We start from the raw sequence: 18533 nt of genomic DNA on the forward strand, positions 1-18533 counted from the left end.
AATTTGCAGTTAGTTCAAGTAAGTGCACATATTGTCAGCAATGTCTCTGGCCAGCTCTGAGTAGTGGCGTGGTTGGTTCCCACACAACAGACAGCCAAGGGTCCTGGGGCCAGTGGATATAAGCCTTTGTCTCCTGAGTGTTACACACCAGTATTTCAACTGAAATCTAAATAATATTAGATGTCTTTAAAAAGCAAAGTTCCAAACTCCTTGCTAAGTCCTCCAAAACCTTCATCTTTCTGTATACTCACTCCTTCAGTTACTCTTTTTCCAAAAAAAAAAAAAAAAAAATCTGAACTATAGAATTTACATTTCAATATTGGCAAAAGGATATTTACTTAACTCTGAGGGCCGGCTGTTCACCTGGCAGCTCTTCCTGCCCCAGGTGTCCTCCTCTGGAACAGATGTGTTTCTAAGGCAAAGCCAGAAATAATAGGGCACCCTGGTTTTGAGAGGCAGACTTGGGAATCCCCGGAAGGAAACACATTCCTAATCTGTTCTGCGTGGTGACAGCAACAAGCCTGCAGGTGACCTGAGTCCTCCTGGTGCTACTCAAGCGGTTGTGGGCAGAGAGGAGGGCGCTTGTTGAGATGAGCGCTGGGTGTTGTATGGAAACCAATCTGACAATAAATTATATTAAAAAAATTAAAACTCCTCTAATATAAAGTAAAAAAAAAAAAAAAAAAAAAAGCTCTGATCATCGGTGAATCCCACGGCTACTTTCCAGTGACCCAGGCAGAACCACATGAGGAGACAGTGCTCTCCACCACTACCTCAGGAGGGGAAATCTTCACAAGCAAACATTTAAAAAGGAGGATATAAATTAAAATTGCTTCAGGCAGTTTTTATGGTTGCAAAAGATTTGAATTATTCTTTTTCTCTCTCCTTCTCTTCTCCCCCGCTTTTTTAAGAACAAGGGAAATATATGACAAATGTTCTTTAAGCAGCACAGGGCCAGCGTCCCTCCTGTCTGGTCCCTGACCTGGTTGCAAGCTATAGCCACAAATCAGGAATCACACCCTCAGGAAGCAATACCAACTGTGAGCTGTGTTAAAATGCTTTATGATGCCAGCTTTCAAAGCTCAGCATCTCATCTCCCTCATACAGTGTTAACAGTCAGAATGAGAGACTTCTAGGGGCTTCATCCATCTACAATCAGAGCATTTAAATCCAGAGCACAATGCAGGGAAGGCAGGTGGCATAGGAGAGACGACTCTGACTTTTCTCCTTGTGGGTGTTCACCTCATCAATAGTGTGTGTTAACACAAGTGCATTTAGATGGATTGATTCAAGTATTTGTGAAACAAACCCCAGGCCTCTCTCTCCAGCTCTTTGGATTACTAGCTTTCAAAAACACTATCAACTCATTTCATCCTTCTCCCACACTTTCCAGACTTCACTTGCAAAGAAACCCAAAACTATTAGCAATGTTAAGAACTAGGAAATGCAATTTGTAAACTTCCAGCATCCTTGCTACTTGAGCAGTCCAGGGTACTATGGTCATTCTGGAGGATTTCAACAAGGTCAAGCTTATCAGGGCTTGTGATGGGAAAATACATGAATGCAAATGTAAAGAAATGTTTCCAGTCCTCAATATGTTCCTTTTGACAAAAAAAAGAAAAGAAAAGCTTTTTACATCATTAAACAATGATTTAGTCTCTGTTATACCAAGAGGAACAAATCATTTCAACCCTAATTAGCATTAGCAGACAGCCTTTTCTCCTCAGATGTTCAAGCGAGCAGGGAAGCAGTTTAGAAGGAGCCCCATTAGCACCTGATTTGTAACTCACTCATCCAGAATCAGTGGGAAATGTGAAATTGGTCACATTTGAATTTGCAAAGGGAAAGTGAGTAAGAATTGTTAACATCCACAAAATTCCAGAAATCACATGCCAACCCATTGTTTCTACTTCAGGATTACCACGCACAAGTAGAAAATACCTGTATATTCCAAGGTGCTAGGCTTTTAAGAATGTTTATAACTGTTTGCTAAGATTCCAGTCCAGTCTTTGGGAAGGATGTGGGTCGCCCCTTCCGATGGGGTGTGGAAAGCTCTGAGGATGGTGATGGCCGACTGTCAGTGTCCCTGGGGCTGCCTCACCTTTCAGCAGTCCGTCCCTGGCGTTGGACTATGAGAAACAATGATGACAGTATTGGAAGCCGCTTTGACCCGCCTTGCACATCTAGACCCTGGGAGAAACCCGCGTGGTCCACGTACCAGGCAGGGAAAGAGCCTCAGTGAGTGCCTCTGGGCCAAAGGGTTTAGACAGCGCCTGCCCCTTGTGCTCCGCCTGCTTTGTATGGTGGTCCTTGCCCTCCCGCCTCCCTGCACCTGCCCACCCTCCTGCCCCCTGTAGGTGATCTGAGGCCTCCTTTACCTGTACTGATTCTCCAAGGCCCTGTTCTCAGCCCGCTCTGGAGCCCAGGAGTAGCTGTCAGCAGCGTTCTGGGGCTTTTTCTCCTTCTCCTCCTCCCTCTTTGCTTTCCGCTTGCGATAGACCAGAAGTCCAAGAGCCAGAGCTAGTAAGAGTAAGATGGCTACCACTGTGCCCAGGATATAGAACAAAAGCAGCTTTTGCCCATCGGTGCCGTTGTCACTTTGTTTGGCCTCATCCGTATTCTCCCCATGATCTGTGGTAGCCTTGGGGTGATGGGTGATGGGCTCCATCCATTCACCAGGGGGCCCACTGGGAGCCAGCATGTCAGGCGCAGTCAGGGTGGTGGGAGCCTCAGATGGGAGGGAGGGTCTCTTCATGGTGGGTGGCTCCTTGGAGGTGCCCTCGGAGTCCCCGGTGGGCCTGGATATTGTGGAAGAATACACAAGATTCCCCTCTCTATCTCCCATATCCTCTCCCTGGGGAGGCCCAGTCTGTGGTGCCAGAGACGTGGACCCTGCGGTACATGAGACCCCATCCGGGCCCAGCTCCCAGCCCGGCAGGCAGCTGCAGCGGAAGGACCCCTGCGTATTGAGGCACAAGCCCTCACAAAGGCCATGCTCCGGGCCCTCACACTCGTCCACATCCAGGCACTGGGTGCCATCCTCCCCAGCCAGGACATAGCCCTCCTTGCAGAAGCAGTGGAACGAGCCATCCGTGTTAGTGCAGTCCTGGGAGCAGGGCGAGTGACCAGAGGCACACTCGTCCACATCCTGACAGGCCTCCTCCCCAGGGCCACGGGGCTCGTAGCCCACCCAGCACTCACAGTGGAAGCCCCCAGGGGTGTTGACACACTCTTGTGGGCAGGGGGAGTCCTGGCACTCGTCCACATCCACACAGTCCTGCTGACTTGAGTCCAGCTGGTAGCCTTGGGGGCAGAGACACGTGTAGTTCTTCCTGTGGGGTCCCAGGACACAGGTGGCTGCCCCTTTGCAGGGACTGGAGCTGCAAGGGTTCCGGGAGGCACAGGTCACTAGGTCATCCAGCAGCCTGAATCCCGGCCGACAGCCACAGCGGAAGGAGCCATCACCACCCTCGAAACAGTCTTGCTGGCAGCCCCCGTTGTTGAAGCTGCAGCCGTACTTGGGGCTAACACAGAGGGGGCCTGAGCTGCCCCAGTCGAACACATCTGAGGCCTTCTCCTTACACAGGAAGTAATGCTCCCGACCCTCGTCCCCATCCCCACAGGCCACGTTAGCCACAGAGGCGAAGGGCACAGTGTCCAAGGAGGAGCTGGTGGCCTGGAACGGGGTCCTGTATTCCACCCGGCCTGGGCCCCCCAGAGCCAGAGGCTGGCACATGCCTTTGAAACTGAACTTGCACACAAAGCCCTCGATGTTGCTTCCAGGAGAGTTTGGGGTCCCACAGGGGCCCTCAGACCATTTGGAGAGGTGGCTGGCATGAGACGGCAGAGACAGATAGAGCAGCAGGGATACACAGCGCCTAGAGACGCAGGAGCTCCTGACCTCCCTGTTCCAGTTGGTGTAAAGTGTGTCTTCCCCGCCGCCCACCCAGCTGAAGCCTTTCAGCGGCAAGCTGGAGTCTAAGCACTTTGCCTTTTCGCGCTGGAGCCCGATCCAGAACTTGCCCATCCGAGCTTCTAGGGCCTCCTCCAACTCCAAGAGCTGGGCCAGGGCTCGCTGGATGTTCCAAGCCTCCTCTTCACTCTTCACAGTGGCCAGGTTTCCCCCATTCTTGCTGCAGTGACTCTGGGCCTCGGCCGCACTCAGCTTGCCCCAGTGGGCTGTGTAGCAGGCATTCCCCGCGCACACCACAGCTTCCCCGGGAGCTCCAGCCCCCGCCCAGGGCTGGCCCAGGAGCAGCAGCGGCAGCAGCAGGCCGGCAGAGGTGGCCATTATGGCCCCGTGTCCCCTTCAGCGGGAGGCTGGCAGCCGTGCAGTGACAGCAGCTGAGCTGAGAGGAGAACTGAGGGCTCCGACGCAGACGTTCTGGCACAGGGAAGAACACAAAGACCGAGGGCTTTTCACATCCCCCTGACCCAAGGCGCATCCTGTACTGTTGTACTTCTTATTTCTCACCGGATACTGGGGCTTCCTGCAGTGAATAGTTTTCTGACTCCTGTTGCCTTCATCACGGTTTTGTTGTTCGTAAAAGAGGTCAGGCGGCTGTGTTGGGTCCCTGGCTAATCGCTGGGGAAATGCAGAGGCGTGGGGGCAGACCGTTGCAGCTGGGAGACACCCTTCTGTTTTATTTGGGCTCCCTTGTCTTCCCCATCTGCAGGAGGAACTTAAATGGCATGCTACAGAGTGAGTGGAGACTTTTGGGGACTAAGAACTTGAAAAAGCTCACTTAGTAACCCATAATAAAATTCCACTTTGGTTTGCAAACAGCCAGAAGAGAAAAAAAAAATTCTCAGACTTGAGACATGAGGCCACGGATGGTTATAATTTTCAGCCTTTTTTAGAAGCAAACTGGATTTTTCTTCTGCCTATCTCATGTTCCCTTTGGCTTTGGAAGTCTTTTTTCTTTTATCCCCCCATCATGAACTTTAAATAGATGGGCAGTTTTTAAATAGGAACCGGGCCGTGGGAATCACAGAGTGTCTAACACAATGCCAAGCTCCTAAAGAACATTAAAATAAATAGGGTGAAATTTGGCAGTTTTCAGGGTTTTGTGGTGCATATATTGTGTTGTGAGGTGGCAGTGTCACAAAAAGGCATCAGAAAGAAAAAAAGAAAATGCTTCTGGCCTCATGGCCCTGGACTGGCACTCCTGTCTCCCAGCTCAGGGTTACCAGGAAGGGCCAGAGTTCTGAGAATCCTGGTCACGGCAGGCCCCTTCCGCTCAGCAGCTCATCAAAGGCCCTTGAAGAAAACAAAGGGTGTTCCTCCTGCAGTTCTTCCTGCAGATGTGTTACTCACTGGCGCTGTCTTTGGTTGGGGCGCTTCCCCTAGAAGTAGACCCTGACTCAAGGACTGGGGACAAGTCATTCATTTGAGAGGGCAGGTCAGGCAGGGAATGGGGGGCACCAACACAGGGTGCCTGAGTGCATAGGTGACACTGGGGCTCCTGCACCATGGTCTCTGGAACACCTGCATCAGTTTTCTGAGCCAAGGAGAGGGGGCTGTGGCAGCTCTCCTCCAGCCCCTTTCCTCACTGGAGGCAACAAGTTCTTGGCACTCTGGGCTGACAGGAATAACCTAGCTGACCAGAGGGAACACTGAAGAGAATTGCAGGGAGCTGCCAAGGGGCTATGGGCATGGCACCAGTGTCTGCTACATCGGCCCTCCACAGATATCTGAGTTTAGGGTGTTGTGAAGATAATGAACTTGCTGGCTTTCGCCTCCCCAAGGCATGCAATGCCCATCTCAGACTCTTGGACACTCATCAGAGGTGTTCCTTATGTTCTTATTTTAATAAGATATTTGAGATAGTCCAGAGATTCTCTCCCAGAACCCATAGGATACTCCTGTGTTCTTTGATGCCATCTCTCTACCCACTCACCTATCCATCCGTCCATCCATTCACCCGTCCATCTAACCACCCACTCATATATCCAACCATCCATCCATCCATCTATCCATCCATCCATCTATACACCCACTCACCTATCCAGCCACCTAGCCAATGTTATTTAAGCCTCCAGCATGCACTGGGCTGGGCACAGGGATTACAGGAGGGAACTCCTACCTTCATGACCCTTGAAGTCTGTTATATTAGATAGCTATGAACATGTTGAACAGTTGTAGCTATGACACGTACACAGGGAGAAGATGAGGGTGTCAGCCGAGATACTGACTTGGTTGGGAAGTGGGAAGTGGGAAGTGTGACAGTCTCCTCTGATGGAGAATGGCAGTGAAGCTGGAATCAAAAGGAAGAATAGCGAAGAAGGGGAATGATTTCCATCTGGGGTAACAGCACGAACAAAGGCCCTGTGATATGAAGGTTGTACCCTTTACAAGGGAGTGAAAGAAGGGCTGTAAGACCAAAGCCTGAAAAATGGAAAGGAGGACCCAGTCAAGGAGAAGCTCTGTGAGTCCAAACAATGAAAATTTGGAGTTTTGTTCTGAAATCCATGGGGAAACACCCAGGGGCCAACTTGTTAAGACCTGCATGTAGAAGATTGGGGAACAGGTTGATGGACCCCAGCAATGTGGGGGAATCACTCAGCAGGCAACTGCCGATTTCCAGGCGCATATGACAGTCACTTGACCTGGGCTGGTTCCCCTGGATTAGGGATAGCAGATTTAGTGATAAGGATCCAGAACACTCTGTTCTTGGCAATGGATGGAGTAGGAATAGAGGACATGGGAGGTACCCAGTAGGACTTCATGGCTCTCTGCTTATACTACCAAGGGTTGGGGGTCCTAGAAGGCTGTGTCTACTGGAGGCAGAAAAATGGGACCTGGGCCAGAGAACAATTGGAGGGAGGCTGCCTCTTGGGGCTTAGAGTCTCCCTGCCTCCTCAGGACTCTGCATTCACCCCCTTGGGAAGATTGGGAAGTAGCCAGGTTCAGACTACTTACTGTCTGTATAGCACAGAGCTAGATTCCTCAGCTAACTGTTGTGATCCTGCAGGACTCATCCAACACATTGCTTGGTTGGTGCTTAAGGACGTGGGTTGAATCAGTGACTTAGAACTTATTAACCAGTCAGACCCCCAGATCTTTGTCAGGGTATTCTTTTGCTGGCAGTTCTTCATCTTTCACATGGGAAATTTCAAATCAACTACTCTTCACTTAGCCAAGTGTTGACATCATAAAGAAGAAAGTGAAGAAAGGCCATGTGCTCAGTTTATCTATTCATTAACCCAGGGAGAATTGTAAAGCACCAACTGTGAGAAAGACCATGTTCAGTGCAGAAAGCTGCCTTCTCTTAGGCTTGTGGATTCTACTTTATTATCTCCAGTAACCTGGTTATCTAAGCCTCACTCTTGACCCCCCTCATCTGCAAATGACATGGGAACAGGGCCTTTGGATATCTTTTTTACTCTAGTGTCAACAACAGTGAACTCATGTAGTTACGTATCATTCCCTCCTCTGGAGCTGGGAAGAAAGCAGACTAGCAAGAAAGCAGGGACGGAGTCCACTGCTGAGCCCTCACTATGTGGCACAAGGAACCAAACCATCTGTCTAAACCACAAGAGTGCATTTGGCCTCATACTGACCCACTGAATGTTGAATGCAGAACAGTTTCTCTGTTATCTCCTCTCCCCCTGTACCTCACATCTTCTGAATTTCCCTCTGATCCTTGATCCTTCAGTCTCTGCCTCCTGAACTTGGCTGAGTTAACTCTGCTGGCACCCCATGGCCTGAGGTCTCTAGCTCCAGATGTCCTACTGTCCTCTCCCTGCTGTATACTCCATAAGGATGTGGCAGGAGCATCAGCATGGTGGGGTTGGGAGCACAGTGCTTGTGCCTGTGAGCTCAGCAGAAGAAGGAGAGCTTACTTTTACTAGATAGAACTTAGCTAAGTTCACAAAGGATTGAGGATTGTTTGGATACCAACTTGGAGGAAATTCTGAACATCACATATGGAATCCCTCCATGGATGACAATTTATCACATTTTATTTAAAATGTAGATTTTATTAAGTCTCTCTGAAGATTGATAATTAAAAAACAGGAATCAGCAGTTGGAAGACCAGAGAGCTTTCCTTGGCAGATCTTTGAATACAAGCCACTTTACATGTTCTAGAATAAATGTAAACCTAATAGCATGGTGTAAGCACTGAGCCATGACCCCAAACTGTCTACTTTTATTCTGGACTCTTAATGAGTACTCTGCGCTTTCTTTTTAAATTGTCCTAAAATGTACTTCATACAGTGTTCGGAATGGATCCATTCCAGTCTCTAATATGGGGATAGTTTAATCTCAATTATTCTGGAGCACAGTGATCAGTTTGTGGGTCATTCAGGCATCTGATGTCTCTTTTTCTTTATTCTCTAAACTAAAAATTGAATGAAGGTGTGTCCAAAAGGTACACTGCATTTTTCCTGACATACACAGCAGGTATCCCCAATATGTATGTCAGTTCATTGTCCCCCTTTTGTATCTTCACTCAGGAAATGTATGTCAGCACCTACTATGTGCCAGGCTCTGTTTTCTGCACAGGGAGGAGGAAGGGACATGGGTTTCGGTACTATTTGATTTTGCACCAGGCAGGTAAGACAGAGGACAAGAGGACAGTCCTTGGTAGAGAGGGACAGGCTGGCCGGCCACAGGCTCTCATCAGCAATTCTCTTGCTGAGTGAAGGACACCTTCTAGAGGTGACCCAGGTAAGTGGGGGGCCTGAGGTGGCTGCCAGGGAGCAGTGCACTTCACAGGGTCTGCAGGGAATTTCAAATAGTAAAGTACTAAAACTGATTCAATGATGGTTTTGTTTTTATTGTCTTTTTACTTTTGTCAATTCCCACCAATTCTAAACAAGATCAGTGATAAAATTCTGCTCCCCAAACACACACACACACACACACACACACACACACCTCTGTTGCTCTACATTCTAAACAATTGTGGTGGTTACTGTTATTTTATTTTTTAAAGCTTATTTAGTTACTTTGAAAAAGAGAGAAGGGCAGTAGAGTATGAGTTGGGGAGGGGCAGAGATAGAGAGGGAGAGAGACAATTCCAAGCAGACTCCATGCTGTCATCATGGAGCCCCACACGGGGCTTGAACTCACAAACCACGAGATCATGACCTGAGCCAAAACCAAGAGTCAGACACTTAACCGACTGAGCCTCCCAGGCCCCCCTGTTTAATAATGTATATGCAAGCTTCAGTGCAGCACCTTGTAATTACATAACCTTTAATAAACATTGTATTTTCTGTGGAAGCTTATTTGGGAAATTCTCAGTGGCAAAGCAGGACTCCACCCCACATGGACCACACCTTCCACAGACCTGTGGAGCAAGTTCACAGTGGCGGGGAATTGTTCAGCCGGCTCAGTCTCCAGCTCCTCTAGCAGATTCCCAACAAACAGTAACAGCACAGAGTCTGTAGAGAGAAAGACACAGAGCTCAAGCCACTTGTATTCCATCACTGTCTGTGGCCACTTGGGTTATTTGTGATTGAAAGCTTAAACCAGGGGAACAGAGACAGTTAATTGAATCTGAGTATTTTTTTTTTCTTTTCAACTGAAGCTTCACCTTTTAAAATAAATGGTTTAAATTTTTTTTAAATGTTTGCTTATTTTTGAAGAAAGAGAAACAGAGCATGAGTGGGGGAGGGACAGAGAGAGGGAGTCACAGAATCCGAAACAGACTCCAGGCTCCAAGCTGTCAGCACAGAGCCCAATGCAGGGCTTGAACTCACAAACCACGAGATCATCACTTGAGCTGAAGTCGGTTGCTTAACCGAGACACCCAGGCGCCCCTAAAGTACATGATTTTAAAATGAAAAAACAGATAAAGAAAACTCACTAATAGTGATCGTGACATGATCATTTCTGAAAGTTATGGCATTAGACAGAAGAGTGAGCCACTGCACTCACCCACCCAGGGTGCAAGTATGCTCAGGCGTCCCAAGGGGCAGCTTGTGGATTTTTTGCATTGAAGGGATAGAACACATCCATCCTTGGTTCAAATCCCACTGGGTCACTTAGTAACTGTGTGACCTTAGGCAAGCTGCTGAACCACTCTGTTATTCATTGTGTAGTAAAACAATCTGTGACTGTTTTCTCAAATGCAATTGGAGACAATGCAGTGTCATTTTCCTAGGTCTTTGTGAGGATTATTAAATGAGCTCATACCTCAAAGCACTCAGAACAGCGCCTGGCAGGAGGTGAGCTACCATCACACCAGGAGACTGAGGAGCTGAGACGGCCCAGACTCTCCTTTTACAAGAGCTGGAGCCTCAATCTGGCCATTTGCTGGCTTTGGGATTGGACCCAACCTCTTCACGTCCAGAGATTTGATTTCCTCATCTGAAAAAGGGGAAAATAAGAATCAAGATACCATCATGTTGTGAGCATTAAATTCAAGGAGACAATAGCTGTTAGCACTTCCTGTGGAGGCTGGGGCAGAGCAGATCTTCAGGAGTCAAGAGTCACTGTTACTGTGAATGCAAGGAAACAGAGAAGAGGCAGGCTCCACACCTCCGGCCAGTCCCCACTGAAGAAAAAATGAAAGGGACAAAAAGGCCCCATTACATTTGGTGGAGACTTGGAGCTTTTCTTTTTCAAAGACTTCCCTGCCTTCAAGTCTTGTTTGGCTCCTTGGCTGATTAAACATTCTTCCTTAGAGCATTATTGATTTTTCCACATTTTGTAAATAGTCTCCTAACGTGATTTATCATGCACAATATTTATAGAAAACTTGACTGGGCTGAATGTTGTTTTTAAGGTTAACTGGTGTTCACCTCCTGACAACTGGCTTTGATAAGAAAAGGCCGCTTGTCAGGATTTGGAAAGAGATAAATCACAAAGAGGAATAATGCTTTTCGGCAGGATCTTTTTTTCTTTTCATCTCCAGCAGCAACTCTGTGCTTGAAATACAAGGTTGTAAATCATGCTTCCATGGCTAAGCTGGGCAATTTTCAGGATCTCTTTGGAATTTACAATATTCTCAGCGGTTCCAATAAGCTGTCATAACAAGTTAGCCCTATTTAGACAATATAATTTCATAGAAATACAAATGACCTCTTTGGCCTCACACACCAAGTTTTGATTCTCGGTAAATGAGAACAGTAACACTACAGTTGTTTGCAAGGAGGTCTCACAGGTTGAATAGATATAATTTTACTGCTTTCAGGAAGCTGAGTGGGCAGTCTTGAGGGTTCCTGAGAAGTATAGACTAGACGTAGAGAAGCAGATGTCTCAAGCATCCATCAAGAACAGGCCAGATACCAGGTAGGTCCAGGACATGCTGAGTGGGTGCTAAACCATTTGCAACTGGGAGCCTGGGCTGCAGAGGAGATGAGTGTCCTGCTCCAGGAGCACACAGAAAAGACAGGCCCCATCTTTCTAGGTCAGGGCTGCTGCCTGGCCTCAGTTGGCATCCTCAAACTCACCTCAACTACAAACAGGAATGATAATTCCCCCTTTCTGTAGTTGTGATTGCTGGCAAATATGACACTTCCTAGTCATGTGACTTTTGCAAATATCTTTCCTCTCTGGACCTCAGTTTCCTAATATGTAAATGATGTCACACAGCCGGAAGCATGTGGATTAAATGAGATGACATAGTAAAGGTTTTGGAAGTCAGCGCTTCACCAACAATTGCCATCATTAGCCCTGTGAATAGAGTCTCACATTCACTATGTGACAATTTTATGATTACGGTTATTTCTGCTCTAGTTGGTTCTGGAAACAGCCACCACGAATACCCCAGGGGTAGCACAATGCCCAATAGCCCAGAACGGGACCCCAGGAGGTCCGACTGCCTGCTGCAGGGGCCTGGGGGGATGAATGGGAGAGGAGCCAGCCAGTGCAGACAGACCATGGCCATAGGTGTCTTTAACCCAGGACCCCAGGCAGATGTGTGTAGTGCATGGGGCAGTGTGTCTGTATTCAAAGACAGCACAATGACCTGAGATCTCAACATGTGCCCAGCAAATTTTTCCTGCCTGCCGTGGGATTGAATTGTCCAGAAGTTACCACACTGTATTTTCCTTCAGTGGTGCACTGTTATGCCAATCAATCACCCTCGCCACTGGGGTTACAAGTTGCTGTTGGCACCTAGGACCTGCTGACCCCATATGGGTGCTTGGAGGCTGCTTCTCTGCAAGGACACTGATGCTTCAAAGGCCCAGGCCTTGCTGGCCAGGTGGAGACAGAGGAGGCAGCAGGGCCATTCGATTGTAACTGCCGCTCAAACAGCGCCATCAGAAGGCTCGTGCGTGGACTCCTGACTTCTGGAGCAGAGCCAGGCTCTCCTGGAAATGAGCTGGGAGCTCGCCTGCTGGCTGGGAAGCATTCAGATCCACAAGTCAAGAACTGCAGCCAGAGTGTACAGGGCTCCCTGAGTGCCCTGAGGGCTCCCTAGAATCTGATCTTCCTGATTGGCCCAGACTATTCCATGGAAATGTAAACTAGACACCCCCCTCTCCTGTCTTCCTGTAGCATAGGATGAGAAGTCAGAGCCCCTGGGGTCTAGATAGAGATACACTGTGAATTCTCCTCTGCTGCCTGGTCCAAGCTCTGTGACTTCGGGGGAGTGACTCAGCTCTTCTGTGCCCTTATTTTTCCATCTACAAAAGGCTACTGTGTCACTCTGACCCTTTTCCACACAATAGGAGGAGGTGAGGGCAGGAGAGGGCAGACCCTGGAGGAGATCAGCCCGCATTCATTGCCTCTGTCACAGCATTTACCAGGCAAATGAAGAAGACTCCTGTTTTCATATCGTAAAAAATGGTGGAGTAATTTAGTTCCATTAAGTTGTTTTGAAAATAAACCAGGTTGCTTTTTCAATATCCTTTAAAAAAAAATAAATAGTTGACCTTTTTATGAGCTGCTGTGTTTTCCTTAGCATCTGCTTAGGAAGAGGGGTGTAAGGAGAGGAAAGCTGGGCAGTCAGGACAGGGTAGGGATACAGGTATCCCACAGCCCCAGGGGCCAGAGTGTCTCCAGCTAACAGGTAGGTGTTGACAGCAAGATATGTGACATGGTGAGAGTGTGGGTGTGGGTGGGTACCCAGGGCACAATGACAAAGAAAAGTCCGTATGAGTCAGGCATCCAACCATGACTGGATTGTCCTGGACAAGAAGGCATGACTGACCCCCCAGTACCAGCACCGAATCTTGTTAGAACTGACATGAGTCAAAGTAGAGATGGTCCACAATACACAGAGGCCCTGTGTCCCAGTTTCTGGAGGATTCTGCAACTGCAGCTACCCATAAAGTGGAATTAGCTGTCCATGCTTGTGCTCATTTGTCTAATTTTATTCAATGGTGGCTAAGTTTTATCACCCCATTGCTTTTCCCATAAACATTCTGGATTGTGTCTAGTTTCCATCTGAAACTATGAATCACATGGTCCGCACCCTAACTTTCTCCAACACGGCAAGGGAAATATTCCTGTTGGCAGGATGCATTCTGTCTTATTTCCTAAAAGCATCCTGGTTTATGTCATCTCCCTTTTCCAGTCCTTTCTAGAAGATAAAAGTTAGAAAGTGGCCTGATCCTCAGTCCTGGGAGAATGTAACAGAGCTCTTGGGCTTCTGCTGTAATATTTGGTGTCTCTCAATCCAGGGGTGCCACCCCTGGTCAGTGACAATCAGTAATGGCAAAGCCTCATAACTTCTAGATGTGAGCCTCTTTATCACTATGAGGAATGCCAGTCCTAGACTAGGTCTAACTCTTGCACATTTTTTATTAGAATCACACAGTGTTCTTAAAAATTTGAGTTAATTCAGCCATAGCAATCTCTTACTCAACACATCCCCAAAGGCAAGGGAATTAAAAGCAAAAATGAATTACTGGGACCTTATGAAGATAAAAAGCTTCTGCACAGCAAAGGAAACAACCAACAAAACGAAAAGGCAACCAACGGAATGGGAAAAGATATTTGCAAATGAAATATCAAAGGGCTAGTATCCAAAATCTATAAAGAGCTCACCAAACTCCACACCCGAAAAACGAATAACCCAGTGAAGAAATGGGCAGAAAACATGAATAGACACTTCTCTAAAGAAGACATCCGGATGGCCAACAGGCACGTGAAAAGATGCTCAACGTCGCTCCTTATCAGGGAAATACAAATCAAAACCACACTCAGATATCACCTCACGCCAGTCAGAGTGACAAAATGAACAAATCAGGAGACTATAGATGCTGGAGAGGATGTGGAGAAACGGGAACCCTCTTGCACTGTTGGTGGGAATGCAAATTGGTGCAGCCGCTCTGGAAAACAGTGTGGAGGTTCCTCAGAAAATTAAAAATAGACCTACCCTATGATCCAGCAATAGCACTGCTGGGAATTTACCCAAGGGATACAGGAGTACTGATGCATAGGGGCACTTGTACCCCAATGTTTATAGCAGCACTCTCAACAATAGCCAAATTGTGGAAAAAGCCTAAATGTCCATCAACTGATGAATGGATAAAGAAATTGTGGTTTATATGCACAATGGAGTACTACATGGCAATGAGAAAGAACGAAATATGGCCCTTTGTAGCAACGTGGATGGAACTGGAGAGTGTGATGCTAAGTGAAATAAGCCTTAGAGAGAAAGACAGATACCATATGTTTTCACTCTTATGTGGATCCTGAGAAACTTAACAGAAACACATGGGGGAGGGGAAGGAAAAAAAAAGAGGTTAGAGTGGGAGAGAGCCAAAGCATAAGAGACTCTTAAAAACTGAGAACAAACTGAGGGTTGATGGAGGGGGGGGGGAGGGGAGGGTGGGTGATGGGTATTGAGGAGGGCACATTTCGGGATGAGCACTAGTGTTGTATGGAAACCAATTTGACAATAAATTTCATATATTGAAAAAAAATTGAGTTAATTATCAATATTTAAGAAGTGTAAGGTTTTACACAAAGATCTGGGTTTCTAGCTTCTTATGACAAATCAGAGTGTGTAACAACACTGGCCTCAGTCCAACGTGGCCATCAGCAGCCACACCATGCTCATGGGTGCTGCTGTGATGGATCCAGTAGCCCTGGGACCTCAAATCCACTAAATAGCATCTCTGTAGCCCACCTGTCTTCCACCTAAAGCTATGATCATTCTTCAGCTGAAAGTTACAGGGGGTCTATCCAGAATTCTGTGGGTCCCTCCCTCTATATGAAGTAGGATGTAGGGAATCTTTCTAATTACAACAGCTTATGACTCCTTGATGCCTCTTCAACAGATGCTCCCTCTTAATTTTCCAGAGAGGAAATCAGTTGTGTATCCATTGGCCATAAGCTTCAGGAGATGCTGGGAGATTCCTTTATCCAGCACATGAACCTGGACAAGTCTGAACCAATGATGACATGTCCATCCCTCTGGCCAACACCTGAGTCTGGCCAGACATGAGACCCAGGCTGACCACGTGGTGTGAGGGAGAGTGCTAGGTGCTTGTCCTCAAACAGGGAAGTGAGCAACAGTCATCCTGTCCTCTTATCCTCTGATGCTGGTGTACAAAGCTGCTGGGGATCAGGAAAAGCAGGCATGCTTGGGACAAGAGAGAACAAGGAACCTGGGACCTCGGAGGCCTCAATGAATTGCTACATTAGCTAAGCCTGAAATCACCCTACCTGAGACTTCTTAAATGAAATTATTAGCATACTTCATTGTGTGAACAACTTATATGTTGGCTATCACTTGCAGCCAAAAGCATTAATTCCAGACTTTTGAGTTCTAAATATTTTACCTTGTGGGACAAGAGATGACCCAGAAGCTTTTCAAGTTTTTCCCAAGTCTTCAGAGCTTTGGTCTGTTTGCCAAATCAAATTCCCCCAAAAAGTTCAAGGGGTCAAACTATTCCCCCCACCCATATTGGAAGAGAAAAAAGTCTTCTATTTGGGCTCTTTCTGGTGGAAAAGTAGGCATCCCTTGCCAGGAGCTGATAGTGAGAGATGTAGCTGCTTATACCTGAAGATATTCCAGATGGAATGCCATGGAACAGCCAGCAAAGTAATGTTTGGAGAGAAGGCTTTTGTCTGTTTGTCCATGCTTCAATAGCCTCCCCTCATCTTGAGGTCTAGTGACATCAGGGAGAGGTAGATGGAACAAAGGGGGCCATGGAACACACGGCTGAGCTTCCCAGAGACCTGGCTTCTACACCTGCCATCACCTCCCTGTTTCACATGGGAATGAAGTGGGTGGCAGAAAGGAAGGCAAGAAGAACCCAGGTTGCTACAGTTTCCAACGTTCAGAAGCTGCTTCTGAACTATACCAGAAGCAGGATTGGATACTGGGATGAAACATGATGATGTCACATCACACAGAGCAGCGGCAGCTCCCCATGATTCCCTACAAAAAGTAAAGTCAGAATGCCCAGGGTCTGCAGGCACTTCACCTGAGGGATTCAGCAAGTGTGTGTTGTTTCTTTTATCTCTTATGTTGAAAAGGCATAAGTGATTTTGGTGTGTTAGTGATTCATCTCTGTGTCCCTCAAACAAATTATAATTTTAAATGGTGACCAACTTACAAGAGTTAGGTTGTCACATGGCGAAAACAGCTGGTTCCATAGAATTCAGTGAAAGAAATGTGTTTCCATTCAACTCTAATTCAAGTTAGAGGTGGTGGAGGTGCAGAATGACAGTAGATTGCTTTACTAGGACACTGCATCGTTCAATAGATCTATGTAGAGTCATAAAGGACATGAGTGACCTGTTCTGAATGAAGTTTACTGTTGATTTCTTCTCCCTGTAACACAGCAAACTGATTCACAAAGACACAGAAGGGCAGTAGACATTTTGGCTCCAGGGGATGCCCTGCTCTGCCTGGAAAGGCTGAGTCAACAAGCGAGGCTGGCTTCACCAGGTCTTTGCACCTGCCTGGAACGCATTACGAGAATGTGCCTGCAGGACAGCGCATCCCTGCCCCGACCAATGTCCTTCTCACCTCCTGCCACTGCCACGCTCCTTATGGTTGTACATGTCACCTCTGCTTTCCTGTCTCTCCCGCTTCTCTCTTTACAGCCTCTTTGATGTCCTGAAGCTGCTCTCACAAAAGTCCCCTCTGGCTTCCATGGGTGACCACATGGCTCATGTCAGTCCTCAGTTTCTCAACCTTCTGGCATTCCTTTGATGTCAAGGACATCAGGCAGTCCTCATACCCCCAGGTTTCTTCCCCTGGTGGCTGATCTCCTGGTCCCCTGTCTCCTGATGTCTTGGTCTCCCCTGAATTACCTCAGGTATCCAAACATCACCATGACTGATCCAACTCCTTACTTCTCACTTGGACTGCTCCAAATCACCAAAATCAAAGTCACACTCACTCTTTGCCTGGCCCTATGAAGCATGCAGTTAGTTATACAGGATGTGTATGGGGCGTCCTTACCTTCTGTCCCCCCAACCTTTTATGGATAATCTGTCATCAATCCAGAATTGCTCTTCTTCTCTCTGCCCAGTCTCTTCCTGTGCTGCATCTCCACCATCATTCATGGGGACCTTTGTGCAGGACTCCTGGTGGGACACCTGCTTCAGTTCCAGCCTCTCACACTCACACTGGAAGGTGAAACCACTTTAATATGTAAATGTGGTCTCTTCTTTCCCGTCCTCCACCACATACTCCTCAATGAGATGCTGCTGAGGCTTCCCACTGCTTTCAGGAGAAAAACCAAAATCCTAAATGGCCTGGTTAGGTCTGGTACTTTTCCCCTTTCTTTTTCCATCTCTGTTTTCTCCAGCTGTAGCACCAGGGGCTGCCGGCTCCTCCCACAGGGCATCTGCAACCTATGTACACTGGCCTGATAACACACACATGCCTACACATTTGTACATATATGTACACCAACACACACCTATCCACACTTACACACATGCCCCCACATGCTTCTATATACATACATGCATGCGCACCAACTCACACCTATACACCCTTATATACACTTGCAAACTCCTATACATACCCACAAACATGCATGTACACACACACATACGCTTACACACATGCCTACACACACTCCTGTACATATATCTACACACATCTACACACATACATGCATGCACACCTACACATAGACTCCTATATACACATGTATGTGCACTTAGACACACATATCCACACACTCCTATACACACTTACACATATTCACATACATATACTCTTATACACATGCTTACAAACACAGACACATGTATCTATACACACGTATATCATGTACTTATACATATATCTATACACACACAAGTATGCACTCCTATATACACACTTATACACACAAACACACATTCCTATATGCATACCTACACACACCTACACATATACACGCACTCCTATATATACATAAACACATATTCACACATATCTACACACACACACACACACACACACACTCCTATACACACATCCCTACTAACAATACACACATGCCTAGAGACACACATACATATACACACAAATCTATACATATACCTTTCTATACACACACCTACACACACATACATGTACTCCGATACACACATATATAGACATGGCCACACACACACAGACTAGTTAACTAGTTAACCCTTTTAACTTCTTTAGGTGTTAGTGAAACTGTGC

The 18533-nt window shown here is 47.1% G+C and overlaps 1 protein-coding gene across 11 annotated transcripts in view; it reads right to left on the reverse strand.

Annotated features, from left to right (window-relative positions):
- The window catches only part of CD93 (CD93 molecule), a 33670-nt gene extending 29041 nt beyond the window's left edge, over nucleotides 1–4629 (reverse strand). For 4 of the 11 annotated variants that reach the window (XM_015544009.2, XM_015544008.2, XM_015544010.2 and 1 more), the window contains exon 1: nucleotides 2379–4628. In XM_015544009.2, the coding sequence (XP_015399495.2) occupies nucleotides 2379–4291 (1913 nt within the window). In that variant the 5' untranslated portion in view covers nucleotides 4292–4628. Of the gene's footprint in view, nucleotides 1–334; nucleotides 621–662; nucleotides 2191–2378 lie in introns of those variants that run through there. The other 7 variants (XR_006215620.1, XR_006215621.1, XM_015544005.2 and 4 more) reach the window with 7 other exon arrangements.
- Nucleotides 4630–18533: the final 13904 nt, after the last annotated feature.

Source organism: Panthera tigris, chromosome A3, assembly GCF_018350195.1.
Source record: "Panthera tigris isolate Pti1 chromosome A3, P.tigris_Pti1_mat1.1, whole genome shotgun sequence".
Lineage (NCBI taxonomy): Eukaryota > Metazoa > Chordata > Mammalia > Carnivora > Felidae > Panthera > Panthera tigris.